The sequence below is a fragment of the Egretta garzetta genome, unplaced genomic scaffold (genome assembly GCF_000687185.1).
Source record: "Egretta garzetta isolate BGI_Z169 unplaced genomic scaffold, ASM68718v1 scaffold113, whole genome shotgun sequence".
Classification (NCBI taxonomy): Eukaryota; Metazoa; Chordata; class Aves; order Pelecaniformes; family Ardeidae; genus Egretta; species Egretta garzetta.
In genome coordinates, this window is record NW_009259115.1 from 1,215,920 (window position 1) to 1,237,589 (window position 21,670).

General features: G+C 46.6%; 1 protein-coding gene across 1 annotated transcript in view; it reads right to left on the reverse strand.

The window, feature by feature from the left end:
- Positions 1-21,670, reverse strand: part of COL6A3 (collagen type VI alpha 3 chain) — a 56,653-nt gene that overhangs the window by 15,175 nt on the left and 19,808 nt on the right. Inside the window, exons 8-37 of the mRNA XM_035891078.1 lie at positions 20,244-20,843; positions 19,044-19,646; positions 18,052-18,654; positions 16,059-16,405; positions 15,580-15,658; positions 15,084-15,229; positions 13,627-13,719; positions 13,138-13,191; positions 12,078-12,149; positions 11,088-11,114; positions 10,924-10,968; positions 10,765-10,818; positions 10,528-10,590; positions 10,058-10,123; positions 9,321-9,374; positions 8,632-8,667; positions 8,061-8,123; positions 7,696-7,758; positions 6,919-6,981; positions 6,184-6,246; positions 5,363-5,413; positions 4,770-4,805; positions 4,602-4,664; positions 4,392-4,454; positions 3,707-3,739; positions 3,561-3,597; positions 3,443-3,454; positions 2,787-3,280; positions 2,045-2,144; positions 844-1,542 (exon numbers count right to left, since the gene is read on the reverse strand). Of these exons, the coding sequence (XP_035746971.1) occupies positions 844-1,542; positions 2,045-2,144; positions 2,787-3,280; positions 3,443-3,454; positions 3,561-3,597; positions 3,707-3,739; positions 4,392-4,454; positions 4,602-4,664; positions 4,770-4,805; positions 5,363-5,413; positions 6,184-6,246; positions 6,919-6,981; positions 7,696-7,758; positions 8,061-8,123; positions 8,632-8,667; positions 9,321-9,374; positions 10,058-10,123; positions 10,528-10,590; positions 10,765-10,818; positions 10,924-10,968; positions 11,088-11,114; positions 12,078-12,149; positions 13,138-13,191; positions 13,627-13,719; positions 15,084-15,229; positions 15,580-15,658; positions 16,059-16,405; positions 18,052-18,654; positions 19,044-19,646; positions 20,244-20,843 (4,782 nt within the window). The remainder of the gene's footprint in view (positions 1-843; positions 1,543-2,044; positions 2,145-2,786; positions 3,281-3,442; positions 3,455-3,560; positions 3,598-3,706; positions 3,740-4,391; positions 4,455-4,601; positions 4,665-4,769; positions 4,806-5,362; positions 5,414-6,183; positions 6,247-6,918; positions 6,982-7,695; positions 7,759-8,060; positions 8,124-8,631; positions 8,668-9,320; positions 9,375-10,057; positions 10,124-10,527; positions 10,591-10,764; positions 10,819-10,923; positions 10,969-11,087; positions 11,115-12,077; positions 12,150-13,137; positions 13,192-13,626; positions 13,720-15,083; positions 15,230-15,579; positions 15,659-16,058; positions 16,406-18,051; positions 18,655-19,043; positions 19,647-20,243; positions 20,844-21,670) is intronic.

Sequence of the window (21,670 nt, forward strand, 5' to 3'; positions counted from 1 at the left end):
AGGGAAAGATGTGCTCATATATGCCTCCTTTTTAGTGCAAGACATTTCTGAATCAGTGGTTTATTAGCCCAGTAAACTGATTTTCAGGAGTTGTTAAAACTAGCTTTGCTAGAAAAGGCCTGTTTCTTGTCCTTGCTGGCCAGGTCTGTTTAGGCAGCTGGCTCTAGCTGGAGATCCAGCCTGGGGTCTCTAGCTAAGCTGAGATGCAAATTTTCTAGGCACAATCTGCATGTCCGAAACACAGCAGCATTATTTATCCCTGAGCAAGGAATCCTGTTCATCTGGCCCTTAAATCTGTGTACAGCAGCTCCAGATCTCAGCCTGAGCTGTCCAAATGCCTGCTAGATGTGATGTTTATGCTGAAGTTGGGAAGAAAGATTTGCTGGGTGTTCAGGGAGCTTGGTGGGAGTGCTAGCAGGGCTGCTGGGCTGTAGAGGGCCAAGAGTCCCAAGCAGGACCAGACCCTATGGGATATATTGCAGATGTGACCGGCAAGCCAGGCAGGATTAGGTCATATCCCACAGGTGATCCCATGGAGACCAATTCAAACCAGACAGAAGTTCAAACTCTACTCGGCAGACCAACAGACTGCATGGGATAGGCTGGAGAGGCCAAAGCAAACAAAACATAGACATACTCAACTATGTAGACCTATGAGCAGCAACAAACATACCAAACAGTACAGAACATATAAAAAGAGACTAGCTTCAGTGGGCCCCACTGTCCAAAGAGGTGGTCAGGCTAGAGCCCACCCAACCAACAGACCAAACCTGGCAGATTAACCCCTCTGAGGTCACGTGTTGCCCCTTCCGTAATACTTCGGCTGCAGGATGTTATACTTACTTCTGATAAAAGATGGCAGCAGTCTCCCAAAACGTAGCAAGGGCTCTTCATGAAGCTCTCCTGGTTTATCAATCAATTTGAAGAACACATCATTTGGCTCACTAGCTAGGCTATAGATATTCTTGGCATTCACCTTCCTGCCAATGCCCAAGACAACAAAGAAGTACCCTTTGCATTTTGCATCAATAACAACCTTCTGCAGGTACTCAAGTTCTTGTTTATTCACTTTTCCAGTCATCATCAGAACTATGACTTTTAGATCCCGAGGGTTTGGTGCACTTTCAAAAATATGAGCCATTGTGTGTTCAATTGCACTTCCTATAGCCCTCGTGCCATGGAGCTGGGTCATTTGGTTGTGAAGGTAATTAATGATCTTCTCTTTGGATCCATAATCAGTTAGTGAAAACTCAGTTTTTACTGGTGGGAAACTTGAGTTGGTTTCATATTCATAAGGAGCTTGCTGAAGAACTGCCACTCTTGCGTGGTGCTGAGATACTTTTGGCTCAGAGCTGATTTCAAGGTTACTTATGAGGTGGGAAATGTACTTCTTCATCTCGTTGAACTGCAGAGGGGTGGTGGACTCTGAGCTATCCATGATGAAGGCTATGTCAATGTCTACATCTGTTGGGGCTGCCCTTCTGTCTCTGAATGGTAGTCTCTGACTACCAAAACCACAGGTGGGATCAGGGTCACACACATCTAGGGAAGAAATACAGTAGGTTTCACTTGGAGGAACTGAAAAAAGTCACCCTTGTCAAAGTAAAAATCTCTTGTGTCATGTGAAATACTATCAAGCCATGGACATTCACTAGTCCATTACTTGATACCAAAGTCATTTAATCTCAAAACACATTTAGTTATGCATTTAGTATTTTCACATGTTCCTTTGTCCAAAGGGATCCCTGAAGCGCTCTGTCATAAATGGCAGGAGGCCGTATTTCAGAGCATTTAGCTATCGGTATTTGGGCTGTAAAAGTGGGAACCAGCCAAAAAAGGAGCTTCTCTTTACAAAGTGGAGAACGCCCAGTGAGCCTCATTCACAATGCCAATGTTTTCTGCTCAACCTAAGAACATGAATCCCTTGTCTTCAGCAGCAAAAGGACTGACTCCTAACTGGGCTTCCCTTCTGCACCACTGACAACCGACTGCTGCGTGAGCAGAAGGATTTGGCACCGTCTAGAGGAGAAATTGGATGCTTTACCCAGACAAATGTGACAAGTCAAGAGCCTCCGGATAGTTTCATTCAGCTGACTGGCGCTGGTTGGAAGAATAATTGCATGTCCAACTGCTGTGTTGTTGATCTGATTAGATGCAAACAGAAAAACATGGTGTTAGTAATGCTGCCTTCTGTTATTTTCAGCTCCAAGTAGGGGAGGGCAATCCACAACTCTAAGAGATTCTCTACACAGCACACTGGTTTTGGTGGATCCCATTTGGAGGAGCCTAATGCCCTCGACGTCAGTTAGTGGGACTAGTTTAGAGACACAAATTCCTAGAAAAGGGTCAAGCACCTGAACTAGTGCTCAGTGTGCTCATCTGGGACTTTTTTGTTGTTTTATATCTCTGTATGTCCACTCTCCCTCTGCCTGCAAAGCTACAGTACTTCCACCGTCTCACCCTTTGCCTTTCTGACAGACCTTTCTCACTATGGGGATTGTCTTGTCTTCTGTTTCATACCACACCTGGCACCCTGGAGCCATGGTCTGGGAAACAACTGACTTATCATAGCCTCACTAGCATTTCACAACGTGCATCATGTTTTGGATTTCTCTCCTAATAGACATGATGGATGAGTTTGACCAGCAATACTTTGTCAGCACTAAGCACTTGAAAGGCCTGTGGAAGCCAACCACTTGTCTGTAGGAGCAAACGCCATCGGTCTCCCCAGCAAACCAGACTGTGGTCATGAGCAGAAAATAAAAGAAAGGGTGAATGATCCCAACCTCCAGAGCCCTGGTGAGAACCGGGTCCTGCCTGCTGGTGAGGAACACGGGCATGACCCCGGCATCGTAGAGTTTCAGCACGGCATCGTTGAGCTGCGGGGAGGCTCTTGTGTCCCCATTGCTGAAAAAGACAGCCACCTTCCTCATAAGGAAACCACTTCGGGCACGCTTGAAGGTATTCCTGGCCACAAAGGACATGGCGGTCTCCAGGCTGCGTGGCTTTGTGGTCAGGGTCGCCTGGAAGTTTTGGATCTGCTGGAGGAGGCTCGATTTCTTCCTGGCGTCAGCAAAGCGGATTTCTGTGGTGACCTCATTGTTGTAGGTAACCAGAGCCACCCGGGCACCTCGAGGACAGTTGCTCTCAGCAATGGTTAAATTGTTGACCACTCTGAGCACAGTTTGCTTCATCCTGTTGAAAACATCCCTCACAACGCCCGAGGAAGTGTCAATAGCAAACGCCAGCTCAGTTGGGAAGACAGGGCACTCCTTGGGACCTGCCAGAAATGTGTATTGGGAACAAATAGTGCCTCAAATAGTTGTCAGGGTGCAAGGTTCACATCCTCAGCAGGGGTAAATCATTCATGCTACATACGTGGGGAGAGAAACAGTTCTGGCACACAGTCACACTGGGGTTTAAAGGACTGAAGATGACTTACCATAGCAGCAAGCTGTGGAAAAGATGGGGAAAAAAGCAGTTTTGTCAGTGCCATTCATGTAACATGATGGGCATACAAGGGTAGAGACAGGGAATTAGCAAAGCTCTGATGTACTCACGGCACTTGTCTTTGATGTTCCGCACAAGTGTACATTGCTTTAGAAAATAAAATTAAAGAGAGGGAGAAGGAGAAAAAAAAAAAAGATATGTGACACAGCCAACAAAAGAGTATTTCAAAGCAAGAGATAAATGATGCCACACTTACATCTCTGGATTCTCCTTTATCGCCCTTAAGTCCCTGTTTAAAAAATAAAGTAAAATTGAGTGCAATGTGCATTTCCAGTGTGCCCCATGAACCCAGATGGAATAATTGTTTAACCATGGGTCATGCAGAAGCTAAGGGGAAACCTGGCTGTTTTCAGTTGTGTTTCCAGCAAAAGGAGGAAATGTTTTGCCTTCTGAGGAGTAAACCTAGCTGAGGCCAAACCCAAAATGGACATTTACGATGTTCTAGGTTCATGTGCCAAGAAAGTAAAATCACCTCAGTCTTTCTAGGGTGCTCTGTGCCAGTCAGATTTGGTAATGGACTATATCCTGTCTGGAGCAATAAATGATAAAGAGCTGAGAACTTCCTAGAAGGAACTTTAAGTGGCATATTGCCATGGGGAAATCCTAGCGCCTGATAAGAGCCTGCCTCTTGACTTTTTCTTTCTGCTGTGCATTGCAGTTTGAGCACGGGTGAATGATATCAATGATAAACAGCTAGTTAGGAATTTACAAAGACACATCCAAGACAAATAACCAGGAATTTTCCCAACTTGAAATTAACAGATTGGCATATTTTTCAACCCCTGGCACCAACAGGGACCTCTACATTTCTCAGAGAAGCAATCAGGAGTCTTTCCAGGGGGGAAGCCAGAGGCTCCATCAGCAATGTAATGAACACTTACAGATGGTCCAGGGTATCCAACCTCTCCTTTCTGACCGGGTGCCCCAGGATCTCCTGCATTTCCCTAGAGAGAGAGCAAGAAGAAAAGTCCTCTCCATTAATATCTACAGGAGGACTCCTGGGAACGTGGGTCAACACTTGGGGGAAAAGATGTGTACATCTTTCAGGCGATTCATTCAGAAGGGAAAAATTGTGTCATGGTCCAACTTACTCTGCGGCCTCTGTTTCCTTTAGGGCCGGGGCCTCCAGCACCACCACGGTCACCAGGTCCACCCTGGTTAGGGAAAAACACAAATGGTAGCTCTAAATCTGCACAGAACCATAGGTAATAGCTACATTGCTTGGAAAATGAATGCATAGCTCATGGGCTGCACTGTACCTTGGGCCCTGGGTAGCCTATGAAGCCGCGTTCTCCCTGAAACAAGATAAAGGTTTATTTGAACATATTTTAGAAAATGAACCTAATTCTGCAGGCAGATCTGTAACAACTGAAGGAATTAAATGATGGAGAGAAAAGAGAGAGAGAGTGCAAATTCATTTTGCAATTTTGTTCCTCATATGATTAATAAAAAGCAAATAACCACTCTTTTTAAAGTCTGGTTGCTCCTCTAAAGCTAATTTCAACTGTAGAGGAGCTGTCAGAGATGCTGGCATATTGTTTCCAAGGTCCTACAGACATTCATAGACCCACAGACATTCATGGGACTCTCTGGCTGAAAGGTACCAAAACGTTATCCTTCCTCCTTGGAGAAGCTGATTTACGTAGGCAAAACCAAGGCAAAGGCAGAGGGGAAAGGTATGAAGAGTCTTGACTGATTTTCTCACCAGGGTACACATAGGGCTGATTTTTGTCCCTGTATGTATCTGACTTCACCTAGGCTCTTCCTTTGCCCATCTGCACTGAAGACCTTGCCTACTTCCTTGTCCTTGGTAACTCATGTTGGTAGATGGGCATGCTGAGCATACACCTACCTTTCTGCCTTTAGGACCTGGGCCACCAATTCCATCTCGTCCATCATCACCCTAAAATTGGAAAGCCAAAGTCATTAACATGCAGTCATATGTCAATAGCTTAAACCTCACAGATCCAGCAGCATCAATAGAAAGAACCCGCTGATGACACAAGCCTTTGAGAAGTCCTTCCACAGATTAAATTATTGCAAGAAAAAAAAAGCACAAAAGGTGGTGCCAAAAGTACAAATCTGAAGTAAAACCTGCTTAGTATACACTTATAATATGTAAAAACTCAGGTGGAAGCCAGCAATGGTGAGCAGGTTAGGAGGTTGGTCAGCGCTAGGGGTGTACTTACAGCTCTGACCCAAGCTTGTCCTCCCTTGCTTGGCACAAACCATTTTTTCCTCAGTTGGCTCCTCATTATACAGAGTAATGAGAATCAGATCCTGTGAAAGTGCTGACTTAGTTTATACATCCTTTTTATAGGTTACTTTGGACTAGTACACAGGGTCAGCTCAGGGTGTCTACCCATGCCTCATGCAATGACCCAGGACAAGGACAAGCAACTCTGGACAGCCTCTGCCCTGTGGACTGATGTCCAAGATGTTAAGTCACTTTTCAAGCAAATATAATTTACCTCCTCGAAGGGACTACCGTTACCAACTATGCTCATGCCAGCTGAAGACATAAAGCTGATTTCCTTCTCTCATATTGTACTATGGAGGATGCAAAGTCCATAGGGGAGCTAAGCCCTCTGCTGTGAAGGGCTGTGGTCCATTTGCCACAGGAGAGGGTTCAGCCCAGCATCTTTAAAGGTGTGAGCCCGTGGCCAAACTTACCATCTCTCCTCGTGGGCCCTGCTGTCCATTTGGCCCTTTGGGTCCAGGGTTTCCAGGCTCACCCTGAAAACAGGAGCATCTGTTAAAGCGTGTGGTGAAACTCCATGCAACTCTGAGCCTTTCCCACCCCATCAGCACTAGTTTCTTTACACAGCCCAGTCTGCAGAAGTCCTTGCAGCAGAAAGTCATGACCGGACTACACATCCAACAATGCTATGGAACACTTGCTCTTTACTGGGACCAACAGTGATTTCAGGAAATCTGAGCAATGGGACATGGTACACCAGCCAACTCCCACCACAGGATGGTGTTTGCTTTTTAACAAACACTGCAAAAATAAAAGCTCCCAAGCTTTGGGGACTTTGCCAGTGCAAATGGACAGTGGAGCAGACATGGAAATGAACCTGTGTGTGAATCTGGGGAGATAAACCCATACGGAGGGTCTGGAGAGATCCAGCACAACCATCTTCCCATGTGGGCATCAGCTAAGAATCTGCTCTAGAAAATTACTTGGGAATCTCAGTTACTCAATTACTTTTGCCTCTCTGTTCAATGAAAAGGGAGCGTAATGAAACAACCAGAGCACAGACCTTGCTCTACTTCACACTGTGCAAACCAGTGAAAGGGAGGTAATTCCACTCTAAGAGGTTCATCTCAAGTATTTTTTAAGCTCACTCCTATCCAGAAGCTTTTCATTGCTTTAGTTGCTGATGCCCAACGTTTGTGAAGACATACCTTTCGCCCAAGGGGACCTATCCTGCCCGGCTCTCCTGGGGTTCCTGGTGGTCCACCACCGGCCTGGAATGGAAACAGAGAGGCATGTTGACAACATGTCAAGAAAACTGGGTGCCAGAAGCTAAGGGATTGGGTGACCATAGAAATCATGTATTAACTAGTAGGGCTGGTGCCTCTCAAAGCACCTCAGGAAATTCAGAAGACTAATTCATGGTTGGGAAGAGCTGAAGGACCTGGTCAGCAAAATGCAAATGTCAGCAGCAACTTATATTGTCCCTAGAGAACCCCCCTGGGAAAGGTGAAGGCAGGAGGGGCAAAGTCCTGCTCAGGATGGGGAAATGCAAGATGTGTCTGGCTTTATGGCCACAAGTCTTGCTGGGGTATGCGGTAGGAAGGAGAAATTAATGTATGGAGGGCCCCCAGCAAGCATGGTCATGTTCTGGTGTGAGAGGTTGAAATATCATGGAAGTTGTCCTGCCAGTCACTCAGGGATGTTCTTTAACTAAGATTGCAAACCCTAATTGGCCAAATGCTGAAGTCCTGACCCCTTTGTGGTTGCTTGTAACTCCTTCTCTTCTGTAATTCTTGATCAAGAAATCTTTAGCGTAAGTTGAGAGGAGAATCATACTGGAAGAGTGTTTTATATGAGAGTGAAACAGAATTAGAGCCCTAGTCGGGGGGAATGGAAAGACACATTGGCCACATCTTATTAGGCCAGCGAGGTCTTCTGGCTGAGCACAGTTGGGTCAATGGCTGAGAAGCAGCAGAAGGGTTTACCCTGGGTCCAGGAACACCCTGCTCTCCTCTTATGCCTGGTGTGCCAAGCTGGCCGGGCGGACCCTGTGTGGGGAGAAAAGAGAGACTGTGTCAAGACACATGGGCAGAAACACACCAGTGCTGCACAAGATCACAAGGGAAAGCAAATGCTACAGTGCACGAGTGATGGTTTTCAAACACATCACACCTTGGGGTGTGAATGCAGTGGCAGGCTTGATGTCCTGGGGCAGGACAGCCAGGCCACAGCACACCCCAAAATACCCAAATCCTGGCAGTCCTCGCTGCTCTTTGAAGGAAGCGGCTATGGTGAAATAACAAAACAGCATCATGAGGTAAGACATTTATTTTGCTGTATGCTCACTGACCTGTGGCCCTCTCATGCCTTGTTCTCCAGCCGGCCCCGCTTGACCGAGTGAGCCCTTGGTACCCTAGAAGTGCAAAACAGGACAATGCAGGTTAGCATGGGGGGACATGGTCAACACCATGGGGATGGAAAGGAGGTCTCAGGGCATTTACAGCTGCATAAAGAGCAGGGAAGAACAGTTGTTTGGGGTTTTTTTCAGAGTATGGTTATAGCAGAGAATGAGCACAGAAATGGCGGGGTAATTTGCCTTCTGCAGTCAACATACACCAATCTCCTTTATGCTTTGGCCCCGTTACACTGCTACAACAGCATGCTGAGATGAAGAATCTGACCAGGGAACACTGCAGAGGATGGGCAGCCCCAGGCACATGGACAGCTGGTTTTGCACCAAGTCCAGCAAGGAGCATAGAGGGAGATGAGCCTGAGGAGGAGGGAAATTTGGAGGAGAGAGGAGGCAGAGAGAAAGAAACAAAGTCTGCATGTCTCTTCTCTTGGCACATCCCTCTGGGTCCTGTTGCTGCCTGGCCAGTGGTGTGGCAGGAGCCCCAGCTGTCGTCCCCATCACCACTTACCTTAACTCCTATCTGTCCCCTTCGTCCTGTCATACCCTGCGAATGAAGAAATGATGAGACTTGTTACGCAAGTATGTAAGCACAGGTTTCTCTATTGCTTTTAGATCTGCGTGTCACCTCTTCTCTTAGTCCAAAATTAAGCTTCATTAGTTTAAGCTACTGGGGAGAGAAGGAGAGAGAAATCTGCATGGCCAGCTCTTTTCAGTCAAACTATGGCATGTTTTCTCCTTCCTCATATTCCCCAACCCTCCTCTGCATGGGTAAGTTGCTCCCTTACACATGCAGGAGCATGCCACAGTCCCTGGGCCAAGTTCCCTGACGGACAGGCAGCAGTGGAGCGTCAGGGAATGCATCCCCAGACATCCCAGCTACACCAGCTCCAGTTTGACTTTTGCCTTCTAAAAACCAGCAGCCAAATTGCAGATGCATATGCCAGAGTAAACCAGGTGTAGCACCACCGATCTGAGCACAGAGTTACTTGCATGAGAATAAATTCAGGATTAGACCTTCAAAGTCTATACAAGCCAGCAAGCCACCAGGTGTTTTCCTTCTGAGGGTTTTTGATTTTGTTTTGTTTTTTCAGATGGAACTCCTGATGCTTGTGAAACAAAACACATGGGAAAGCAGAAGGGAAAAAGTTATTGTCAATCTAAGCTCAGCCCCTGCTGACTGTGGGTCTGGCAGCTCACCTTCCTTCCGACTCCACCGTCTTGGCCGACCAGCCCCATCGGTCCTGGCTCTCCCTGAGGGGAAAGAAAAATTCAAGTGAGAACCCTGAGATGAGCAGGCACTGGGAAAATAGGTTCAAATCTCAAAAAATGAGTCCTTTTGTGCTCTTACACAAGTTACTCGATATTCCCGCAGCAGTGGAAATCCTTCTAAGAACTCATGGACACTTTCCATCAAGTTTCTGAGCTAGCACAAGCTGACATTCCCATTCTTTGGGAAATGCCTTCTGAAATTTTAAGACACATTTTTATTCTGAGCTGATATGAAAACAAACGGGTTTTGAAATTTTCCAAGGAGCATGTGGGGGTTTTTTTCAAAGGTTTCAGGTGAATCAGGACATTCAGATGTGGTATCATCTAAACAGTTCTCTGCTTTTGTATATGTCCCACAAGAACATATGAAGTTAATTTCCAAGTACAAAGTTGTTTTCAATGACAATATCTCAAATGGCACTGTAAAATAATAACAATAAAAACCCCCCACTTTTTACACAAAACATCTTCTAAACTGACGTCTCCCTAGAGAAAGTTTTGGTTGCAAACCAACAACATTTTCTAGTGGACAAAAACCCCATCTGACAAGGCTTGATGAGTTTGAGAAACTTGCACCTTTTTGGCAACATCCTTTTTTCTTACTTTCTTTGTCCCATCCTATTGTAAAACCCAAAAAACAACAAAAGACAACAAAGAAACTTTACCATTGGTCCAATTTCACCCTTTTGGCCTCTGGATCCCCGTTGAGTATTATCAGCTCCTGAATCTCCCTGAAAGCAATAGAGCAATGAGAAACATCTGTGTAAGTGGGACATGAAATTCAGACATCAGAAACTGCTCTGCTATAACTCAGAACCAACATTTCTTCTCTTTTTTTCTTTTTTGACTGAATTAGATGAAGTATTACTGGTGTTTTCAGATAGACACAACATTTCAACTGAGAAATAATAATATTGAAGAGGAGGAAGGGGAATTTTAATATAATGAAAAAGTGATTGACAGGTTGGTATCAAGAGGCACGTGTTATCCACATGTCATCTCTGATTCCTTGCTCTCTCACTGGGCCTGCTGCTGTCAAGTGGCATTTAATAAGCCTGAGTGCATGCTTGCTGATGACCCCCAGGACAGGTGGAAAGTGGGTGGAAAATCAAGAAGATGCCTTAGCAATATTTACCGGGTCTCCACGAAGCCCACGATCACCTCGTTCTCCCCGTTCACCTTTAACTCCCTTATCACCCTGTGGGAAGAGACAGAGGGTTAGTGAGGGCAGCCCTTGTCTGCCAAAAGCATCTCCACTGCTGTGCACCTCTGCCCGGGTCCTCAGCCCCAAGGAGAGCTTTCCACCCTCCCCTGGCTCAAATCCACCTTTTCACCATTCCCTAGCCCCATTGTGAATGTGATAAAAGCCTACCCTCCTGCCGGAGTATCCCTTCTCTCCAGAGGAGCCAGGCAAACCCTTGTCTCCCTAAAAAAGAAACATATTTCAGAATATTTGCCACTTTCAAGGCGTTTCTTAGATGCTTCACCAAAGCATCTCATTATAAAGACAAAAGCGATTAAAATGACTGACCTCTTCTCCATCAATGCCATCCAGACCCATTTCTCCCAGTTCACCCTGCAGAAGAGAGGCAAGGGGCAAATGCTCACCAAGGGAAATGGGAATGGGGAGGGGGATACTGATACTGCTCCATACACTCACGCTCACCGCCATGGCATGAGGAAATAGCTCCATACCTTCTCTCCTGGGAATCCCCGAGAACCCTAAAGAGATCAGAAAAGGGAGTTACTCCAGTTTTGTCCAGTTCATCACCATGGGAAGTGGTGGGGAAGGGGGCCTGTGCTTGGTGGCAGACCCAGAGCCAGGACTGGGACAGGACAGCCAGGTCTTGCTGCACCAGTGTTCAACTGTCCCTTATTTCCCTTATGCCAATCATCTTCTTCAGCTGCCTCCTCAACACTCATGGCAAGATAAAATAAGTCAATCATGAGGCTTAGCTAGCTGATCCAATAAATAAGCTTACTACTTAGCCACATCTCTTTCTCTACTGACTTCCTTCTCCCTGCACCTGTTTTTATATAAATCCATCTCAGTGCCTTTGTCCAAGACCAGACAGCTTTTTAAAGAGACTCAGTATCTCAGCTGCAACTAATGGGTTTGGTTCATGTACATGTCTGCTCCCTGCCAGAGGACTTGTGGTCAGAGCAAATGGTAGGAAACACACCCTTAATATTGCTGAATATTTCCCATAGATATTATAGGTTTCACCACCTTTTTTGGCCTGTGGTGTGGCTGCTGTCCTGAACCATTTGCTCAAGGTTCCTCTTTAAAGCAGCAGCCATAGGTCACTTTTCTCCCTCTTCCCCAACAGCAGATTTCCATCCACATGCCATCCCAGCCCTGGGCCAAGACACACGCACACCACTTCTTGGTGTTAAGAACAAATTCATCTCTTCTCACATCTTTCCCCTAGAGCCAAACTGCAGAAGATCAATCAGCCTTGACTGCAGATTGAGACTGGGTTGCTAGGCTGAGCTTTTGCTCTTCATAGGAATGCTAAAGCCATGACACCTGCTGCAAGCCTTGGTGCTTGGCCAGGAGGACACCACCAGTACAGTGGATGTGGATGCTGTTGCACGACATCCTAAAGCAGCAGGGGTTGCCCTCGGTGGACTCCCACCAGCTGGACTCTGCGTCTGCTCTGTGCAGACTCCTTCTGCACGTACCTTTGTTCCTCTGTGCCCGGGGCATCCCTGGAAACCCTGTGTCCCATTCACACCCGGTGGTCCACGCTCACCCTGTTGCACGGAGAGGAAAATGTAATGGTCAGAGTTTGCCTGCTAAGTAGGTTTCTTCAGCTAACTGCACGCATCAGCAAGCACAGGAGATAGCTTGGAAGCACAGGAGCAAAAGGAGAATCAGGTTTTGAAAGGTCAACACCCAGCCACCCCATCATCTCCTGCCCACAGACTTCCTCATGTAGAGACCAACCGCAAGTCTTCATCACTGAGAGAGAAATATCTCAGTGAGAGAAACTCTCAGCTATGAAAGAGCTTTATAAAACTCCTTCAAAAATAAAATGACGAGACAAAACCTTCGGAGCTTTGCATAGATGTCTAATCCCATTCTGACCTTAAAGTCCCAGGAAAACATTGCATCTCACGCAATATCTGACAGCAGCATTTGGCCCCTGCTTGTGGTGTTGGAAAAGCAATGAACGCCGCCAGCCCCTTGGCCTTGGTTTCACCTCCTGGGTGTGATGCGTGGGGAGTTGTTTATTCCAGGGGTGATGTGGGATTCATGAAGTAAGAGTTTGGATGAAACAGTGCTAGTAAGAAGTCATGGGACTCATATTGTCTCTCTCTGTGATGGACAGAAACACCCCTTCTTGGTCCCATTCTTGGACTAACTCAAATCTTTCAGCTGCATTTGGTATGGGTAATTTTGGCATAGGCTGCAGCCTTAATGAAGTTGGGGATTTTACTGTGTTCATAATCACCCTGCCCTGCTCATAGGTGTTTGGGACCAACTGCAAACATTCCCACCTGCCTTGGAGGAATAGCACAGAGCTGGATCACATCAAATAATGCCAGTTATTCCCCCTGTCATGCCTTCTCCAGCCCTCAGGCCATCAGGTGGGGGAAACACAAAGTTCTGCTTGCTCTATCGTCTAATCTATGCCCTCATCCCCAGCAGAAAATATTTAGTGAAAAAGCCTCCAAATGCTTTGCTATGTTGAGGTCCCCAATTTGAGCAGTACCATGCAGAACAGGGGCAATCACTCACCGGTCCTCCTTCATCACCAGGATAGCCTCCGTAGCCAAGATCACCCGTGGCACCCTAGAAGAAAACAGAGAGGATTCTGCATTTCTTTCATAGTTCTGTGATCTCTCTCTAAATTGATGTTCAAGGTTTTCCCAGATATGCACAAAGCAGCTGCTTAGTCATCTGTGTAAACAAGTTAATGAGATAAACCATCTCCCTTTGACATCTCTAAGTTGTTTCACAAGACACTTCACCCCCTCCTTCCAGCCACTCATCCCTGCCCTCTTGGTTGTTTTACAACACAGAGGCTGTGAGGAGAGGGAAGAAGAGCAGCTCTCAACTGCTCTGCATGGCTCAGGACCAGTTTTAAACTGGGGTGTAAGTGGAGATTACTTCCTTGTTAGCCTCATTCATTACAACATATGCAGCTTGCATGCCACCCACCCATCAGTGCTGTGGTGGACACTGACCTTGCACAGGGACCCTTCATCCCCAGATGAAGTGACCTACCTTTGGTCCTATGGGGCCTGGCACACCTCTGTCCCCTCTCTGCCCTGAGCACTTGCATGGGACCTTGCAGCATGTCCTCTCTGCGATGTTGTCCTGCAGCAAAACGCACATGACACAACAGGAAAGTGTTAGAAACCTGGCAGAGCCCCAGTTCAAGCCCTCAATTCTGTGCAATTGCTTCTGTGCCAAGCATAACGTCAGTCCGGCAGCATTTTGGGGTCTCTCTGCCTTGAAAGCCAGGAGAGAGAAGGAAGCGTGTGTTGGCAGACTGGTTAGGCTGCATGGTTAGGAAGCAGCAGTCGACATTAACTGTTGGACATCAGAGGCAAGGGTTTAAATGGGAACTGCATGGGGCAGAATTCGTAGAGAGCATTTAGTAGGAGATCAGTCCCCAGAGCGGTGCCTGTCACTGAAGAGAGCAATCTCATCTCCAAAGAAGCAAATCCAGGCTGTGGAATAGGCCATGAGAAAGTCATTGCAATTAATAGCTCACCAGCAGCCTGCAGGATGAGAAAAATTTGTGAGCACACAGCAAAACGGGGCTGGGGGGGCGGGGGGGAAGACAGATACAGATTCAGAGAAATCACAGCTTGGTTTTGCATCATCCAATAGAAAGAAAAAACCCCACTTTCTTTGCCAAGTACATTGCTGGCTTCAAATGTTTCCTGCCAGCTTTGCACATTTACATTTTGAAAGGATTTTCCTAGGCAACTGATTTACTTGGGGACGGGTTGAAGACAAGCTCTTATCTGAAAAACCAAGGTTCACTCCCAAGTGGCTGCACTTTCATTTGTGGAGAACGGCCCAGCAAGGTTACCACAGGGATCAGTGGTTAAGCCCAATCTTATTAAATCTACTGGAAAAGGAGCTTAACGTTGCTGGTAGCAGATGTGAAGTTGGTAGGAACTGGACATACCGAGGTTGATAGCAAAATCATTAAAAACTCAAGAGGGACTACATACATGGGAGGGAAGTAAATCCATGAAGAAGACAGGATAACATCTTCATCTGTTAAAAGCATGTCTAAAATACATGCAGTGTATCAATGCAGGGAGAGAAGCCTAGAAAGCGGTGCTTCTGCGAGAGACTTAGCACTGACAAGGCATTACCCACAAGGTTAAAAAAACCCAGCAGTATAAATATAGGCAGAGGACAGGCTTTTTGGCATGGAAGCTTTTGATGGCATCTTATCTCATCCCATTTGACCTAATCCCATCGTGCTTAATGCACCATAGCCTCAGCTGGAGTACGGTTTCTCCAGGAGACTGGGTAGCACCGTGATCTGCTTTTAACTTTATTTGCTGTGGCATCTGTAAAAAGAGTTGACGTGAAGTAGGGAGGGGAGAGGACCAGAGCCAAGAGGGTGTAATTCAGCCACGGTTCAGCCCCGCAGGAGATCCAGCCGCTGGCTTTCCTCCAGCATTACAAGGCAGTGCTGCCTGTGCCAAATTACTTACAAGCTGCTCTGCCAGCTCAAAATCCAAGTCCAGCAGATTAACTCTGAGCGGTCTGTTGTAGGTGAACCCACGACCAAACTCCAGCTGCATCACTTTGTCAAAATTGCTCACTCGGTCCAGCCCGACGAAGATGAGTGCATTGACACCTGAGAGAGGGGAAGTAGAAGGGGCTGTGTGTTGGGGCAAGGTGCTCAGCAGAGCCTGTTCACCTCCCCTGTAAGGATGGGTCATTATCCACCTCTTGGATTGCAAATGGAGCTTGTTCAATCAAGAACAAGCATCTTCAAGCACATTCAGTGCAAGTTACCCACATGATTATGTGCCAGCAGGTAGCTAAATATCACAGGAAGGCAATGAAGAACAGCAAGAGCATGTAGAAATCATTAAATCCTTATTCATTACTATTAAAAGCTGGTGGATTAATGAGAAATGCTGGTAAATTGGGCCACATGTTAACATGGCCTATAATCGCTGCCTTGAAGAGTAAAAAAGTTACCTTCTGTATGCAAAGTAGATGAAGCAGCTTCCAGCTGATCTATCGAGTCATCTGCACCATCAGTAAAATGGATTATGATCTGGGAGAGAAACAAATTTGTGTCAGGACCCAGAATATTGCAGGCGTGAAACACAATCAATGTGCAACCTGAAGGACCTTCTTCCAAGGGACATTTAGTCTGAGAGTAGATGGAGGAACTACTACGCCCTTTCCAGACCAGAAAGCTTTGCATTTCTATGCCAGATTTTGGCACATCATACCATGCAGGTGTTTGTTCCTAAAGCTTGAACAGGGAAAATCTGGAAAGCAATAGTTTGCTGCCAAGTTGTGCTCATGGGTACTGGCTGGAATAAATTTATTTATTTAATGAATAAATTTATTCAATTTATGGTGAATTTACAGTCGCTTTGCCAACTAAAATATATCAGAAGTCAGCTTTCCTGGCCAACACCATCCCAGTGGCCTTGGTTTTGACTTACCTTGGTGCTGCCGGAGGGCGTGGATCTGAATTTGTTCAGGTAGGACCTCAGCGTATCCGCCGTGAGAAAATAGGGCCCGCGGGTGCGCATGCCTTGAAACTTCTCGAAGAGCTCAGGCTGGTACTCAGAGAAGTCCAGACCCTCTATGGGTCCCCCCCGAGCCTGGGCCATGATAGCTACCCTGACGTTGGGTGCCTGGTTGCCGGTGCAGCTGATCTTCTGCATCTGCGTTATTCTGTTCAGCACAGACTCAACTCTGGACTCCAGACTTCTCTGGGAATTAAATATATTTTGGCCGGGCCCGACATCTGTGACGTCGAAGCCAAGTATCACATCTAAGTCACAATCTGAGAGGGGAATGCAGAAAGAGAGGAGAGGAGAGTGTCACTGTTGAGCGATACAACCATTGCTTTTCAAGCAATGACTTTCCTGGTTATTCTGTTAGTTGTCAGGGAAGACACTCTCCACATCAAGAACTGCCACCATTTGATACACAAGTGCCTCAGGCTTCGTCTCGTCATAGCAATGATAACCTGGGAAAATCTGCATTTTACTAATTTTAAAATTTTTTTCCTGTGCTATTGTTGCTTCACATTAGGATGAGCCTACTGAAGCAAGTCTAATAGAATTTTATATTTTCATCAGGCAGCCGAGACGGCAGCTTTCTCTCTACTGCATGAAAACCTGTCAGTACTTGCACAGTGTGCGTGCACCTTCTGCCTCTGCTCGAAGCGACCGACCTCCAGCCAGGGGGATGTACAAGGAGGTAACAACCAGACAACTGATCTCAAGTCCCTGAAAGGTGTAGCTAGGATTTATATGGGATAGCTGGGAATTAGTGCAGAAAGAAGTATTGACGTTGCTCAGCTCAAGCTCAGAAGGTGATGATGCAGTTTGCCTTTCTGCAGGAATATTTAGTGTGGGCTTGGAGCCACCCTACAGCCACAGGGCTGCTCGTTGGTCTGGAGCACGGGGAAATCAGGCTGCTGGATGCCTTTCGGCTGGATGTAACATCTCCTGTGCCACATGGGCTTTCAAGAAGGGAGATGTTTGAAATTTCTGTCATATTAATCACACTGGTGCTGCACTCAAGAAGCACTCACAGTTACTACCAGCAGCAGTTTGCTTTTCCGTACACTTAGTTTTCCATCTTGGCTGGAGCTGCCGCCCAGCTCAGGGCTGCTGTGGCTCTCCTTCAGCTTCTCCAGAGGTTCAGGAGATGCATCTGCTCAAAATCTAGAGGGCTGAGCCGCTGCCAGCTGTGCTGGGAGTAGAACTTGCCGTACTGTAGTAAGTTAAACCAGCTGCTGGCAGCCTGGTCTGGTGGCAACACCAGCTCGCCTATTCACTCCAAGTAACCAAATCACGGGATTCCTTTTTAAGGCAATTTTACCTTAACCTACAGCCACTTGTGCCCTAGCTTTTTCTCATATACCTGTCATGACACCAAGCGGGCACCCTGGACAACCTGGCAAGAGAAATTCTGATTTCCAGCACACCATGCACACCAGGGACTGAATGGCCAATTGGTTTGCTATAAACACAGTGGGCAAAACAAGGACCATCGCTTTTCGTTTTGGCACTAAACAAGTTGGTATGCCAAAGTGCTACTGGCATCATATGCCCACACATCTGGGGAGGAAAGTAGTGAGATTTAGACTAAAGGTAGCCAAATAAAGGAACCTTTCCAATGCAGTGGTAGGAAGCCAATGATTTAATGCCTGCCTGTCATATATGAAATTATTCCACCACAACTGCACCTCTGCAGTGATGGTACACTAGTAATTCACATGCTGAAGCATGTGAACAGGCAGCTCTTGTACCAAAGGCTTGCAGCCTACCACCACGCTCATGGAGGAGGTCTGAGACCATGCTACACCTCAGGCTATAGGCAAAGCACAAGAACAGGCTGGACAAGTCCATCAAAATACATTGGATATTAAAAGCCACTCTTGGGAATTACCTGACCATATCACAAAAGGATTGTGCTTACCTCTTGTAATGTCCGTCGTTCCTGGGCACAAGTTCTCCAGCATAGCAGCTTCCAGTGTAACCAGGACCTGCTCATTCAGCTCAGACAGCTCCTGGGCTGTGGACGCTCTGAAACTCATGGCGTTCTCGCTGGCCAGCCTGCTGACTTCCTTCAGGTCAATGTTTCTCACGCCAACCGCAAATACCTTGACACCTTTCTGCGCAATTTCCAAGGAAGCACTGGGCCCATCATCTGAGGACTTCCCACCCGTGACAATGAAGGCGATCTGGGGTACCCTCTGGTCAATTCGGCTGCCAGCCTCCTTCACAAAGTGTTTTGCCTGGATGTGCTTGATGGCTGCACCAGTGTTTGCCACTCGGCCACCTTTGTAGATTACTTTGTTGATGGCATCTAAAATCTGAGGTTTTGTGGAGTAGTCCTTGAGGAAAAACTCATCGGTGACATCTGAGTTGTACTGGGCCAGTCCTACCTGGATAGAGTCACCATCCCTATAAATGGCATCCACCACAGAGTAGACAAACTGGAGAACTTCTTGGAAGTTATCCCTCCCCAGATTGATGGAGCCATCCAGCAAAAACACAATGTCAGCCTGCTTTTTACCTCCTGAAAAGATTACAAAGAAAACACAGTTATTAATAATTCTTTGTGACATCTATAATATTTAAGATGCTTAGTGCTTTGTGAAGTAGCCTTGTGTTTCTCTTTTCTTTCTACCTTTTTACTTTCATCAGTCTTTGCCACAATTCTACATCCATACAAGAAGAAAGGTTTTATACAACACATTTGTTATACTTCATACAACATTACTTGTTTTTGTGATAGACACCCTCATCTCATTTCAAATTTAATTCTATTCTTTCCTATGCTCAACAAGATCTTCTTCAAAGTCTTCTTCAAAAGGTGTTATTATCTTGAGCATAGGAAATAGTAATTTTCACATTATATGAATTCTATCTGTCCAGAAGAGTCTACAGGTTGAATAGCAGTCTTACCAGGTCCTAAAATCCCAGGCGTTTCTGTTGTGGGTATCGGAAGCTCTTCAAGAATACTCTGCACCTTCTTTTCTAAAGTCGGGAGTCCTGTGAAGTCCTGTACCACAAGCACGCGCTCAGGATCATTGGTAATGACCTGCAGCTGTCCCCTGTCCACATTCCTGGCTCCAACACCCAGAGGTTTAATGATGGTTGAAGTGATCACGTTAGCAGGCCTGTTCACGTCATCCTGGGACCTGTCTCCAAGGATGACGACTAGGTGCTGGGGCACTCCATCTTCTATCCTGCTCCCCGCAGACTTGATGAAGTAGTTCTTCACCACATAGTCTAGGGCTTTGCCAGCGTTCACAGGGGACCCCCCTCTAAGCCTCAAACGGCGGATGGCTTGCAGGACAGCATTTTTCGACTTGTGGGTCTTCAGGTAGAACTCAGGGAAGACGTTGTTGCTGAACTGCACCACACCAATTCGCACTTTGTTTGGCCCAACTTCCAGCCGCTGAACAATTCTGCTAATGAAATCCCGAATGTGAGCAAGCCCATCAGGCCTAACGCTGTCAGAGCTGTCAATAAGGAAGACAACGTCCTTTTCCTCACCAGAAATATCTGCAGGGAAGAAAGAAGAGAGGAAATTATTTGTGTGCCAAGTCTTTCCTTAAGCTTTGCTGGAGGATATCTGTGCTATCTGCTCTCATGTGATATAAAACTGCACAGCATATTTTAGCCAACTTTAAACATCATGCTTCAGAGACCCTCTCTGAAAAGGCTTATGTGCAAGTGTGCATATGTGTGTTAACAGTCTGCCTAATATTCAAAGCATGCATTACTCAGAGCCTTATCTGTTTCATTCGTTAACTCTCTTCCCTGCATTTGTCAATGTTTCCAGCTTCATTTTGCCCCAGATTTACGTCTCTTTCCTAGAGAGCTGCTAATTGGAATAGGCAATTGTACACATTGTGGTATTTGACTTGAAAATCAAGATAGGTAACATATTTAGGTACTTGACTTGAAAATCCCAAGTTAAAATATATTTAGGTACTTGGGTAGAATTTCCACATATTCTAAAACTGTACATGTGCTACACTTTTGGTTTTGACTAGGAAAACCTTGGTTTGTAGAGAAAGGATGGAAAGTAATTTACACATTTGGGCAACATTTACTTGAATGGCAACCCAGAGGCAGCTGATGTTGACAGACCCTTACCTGTGGGGGGTTGCACATCTCCCAGCAGCTGTCTGATTTGGTCCCCAGTCAGAGTTTCAATAGGAGTCAGCAGCTTCTGCTCGAGTCTGGGCAGTTCCTGGAAGCTGGAGACTTGGAATACATAATCAGGGCTGAGGGAAATCTGTACCATCTCCTCAGGATCAACGTTCTTTGCTACCACCATTGGTGCCACCCCTGCACGTTTGACTTGAAGCGATGGGTACTCTAAGTCATCATCAGACTTGCGGGAGGAGAGGATGATTAAAAACTGAGGGACACCCTCCTCTATGCGGCTCCCGGAGGGTCGGGTGAAGATGGACTTTGCCACAAACTCAAGCGCCTCCCCCACATTCACCTGCTGGCCACCCTGTGGCCGCAGTCGTCTCACGGCACTCTGCACCTCGTCCTTGGTGGAGTGGGCATTGAGCAGGAACTCCACATGGGGATGCTCACTGAACTGGACCACTGAAATCCTGGTGGTGTCAAAGCCCACATCCAGGTTGTTCACTATCCTCTCAATGAGATCTCGGATAAGGTAGAACTCCTGGGCGGAATAGCGGGAACCATCAACCATGAACACAACATCCCTCTTCACACCCGCTGCAGGAAAGAAAGCAGCAGTCAGAAGATGCATCAGGCATTGCTTATACAGCAGCTAAGCTCATCATCTACATCACTGGCCCACGCCTTTGGCCATGGGGAGGATGCTCATTGTTTTGTTGCCTGTAACATCTCCTAGGAGCCCCAGCAGCCAGTTCTGGGTTCAACCCAGAGACCGGACCAGTCTGCTAGGCACATCCCCAGAGCTGACCAGCAACTTCCAGAGCAAAGGAAGCAAGAAGGAGCAGGGGAAACCTGCAACAATAACTCCTTGTGGGATGTCCGCCCAAGGAAACATAGCCTGGTGATGCTCCTTACTCAGGGCAGATTGCCAGGCAGCCTGGGGTTGTTTTACACTCAGTACCACCCCTCTTTCTTTGGCATTGTCCTCTGGGAAAACTTCTATCCTCTTACTGTCTCAGCTTCTGTCTTACCAGGATGACTTTTTGCTTCCTAATAAAATGTTTTCTGCAGTGGTAATTCAGGTCAGAGCCTGAATTACCACTGAATATCACACTGATAAATGGGGATGGAGGAAAGCAGTTGGGCTCTGAAGAGAAGGAACAGGTAGAGTAGGATGGTGGACTTCAACGGGAATGTTCTGGGGTGAATACCCTTCCTCCCAGGCATACGCTGACTGGATTTCATTCCAAGCAAGACCAGAAATAGAAGGTCTGATCTTTTTCCTGACTCCTGCTTCCAGTTTCCCTTGCCCCCAGTGAATGAGCATGGCAAATGTAAGACACATCAGCAGGTCTTACATTTAGCAGAAAGCTGACCTTGATTTATAGTGGTGTGAAGGTGTCCCTGTAGCATCTAAATGATGC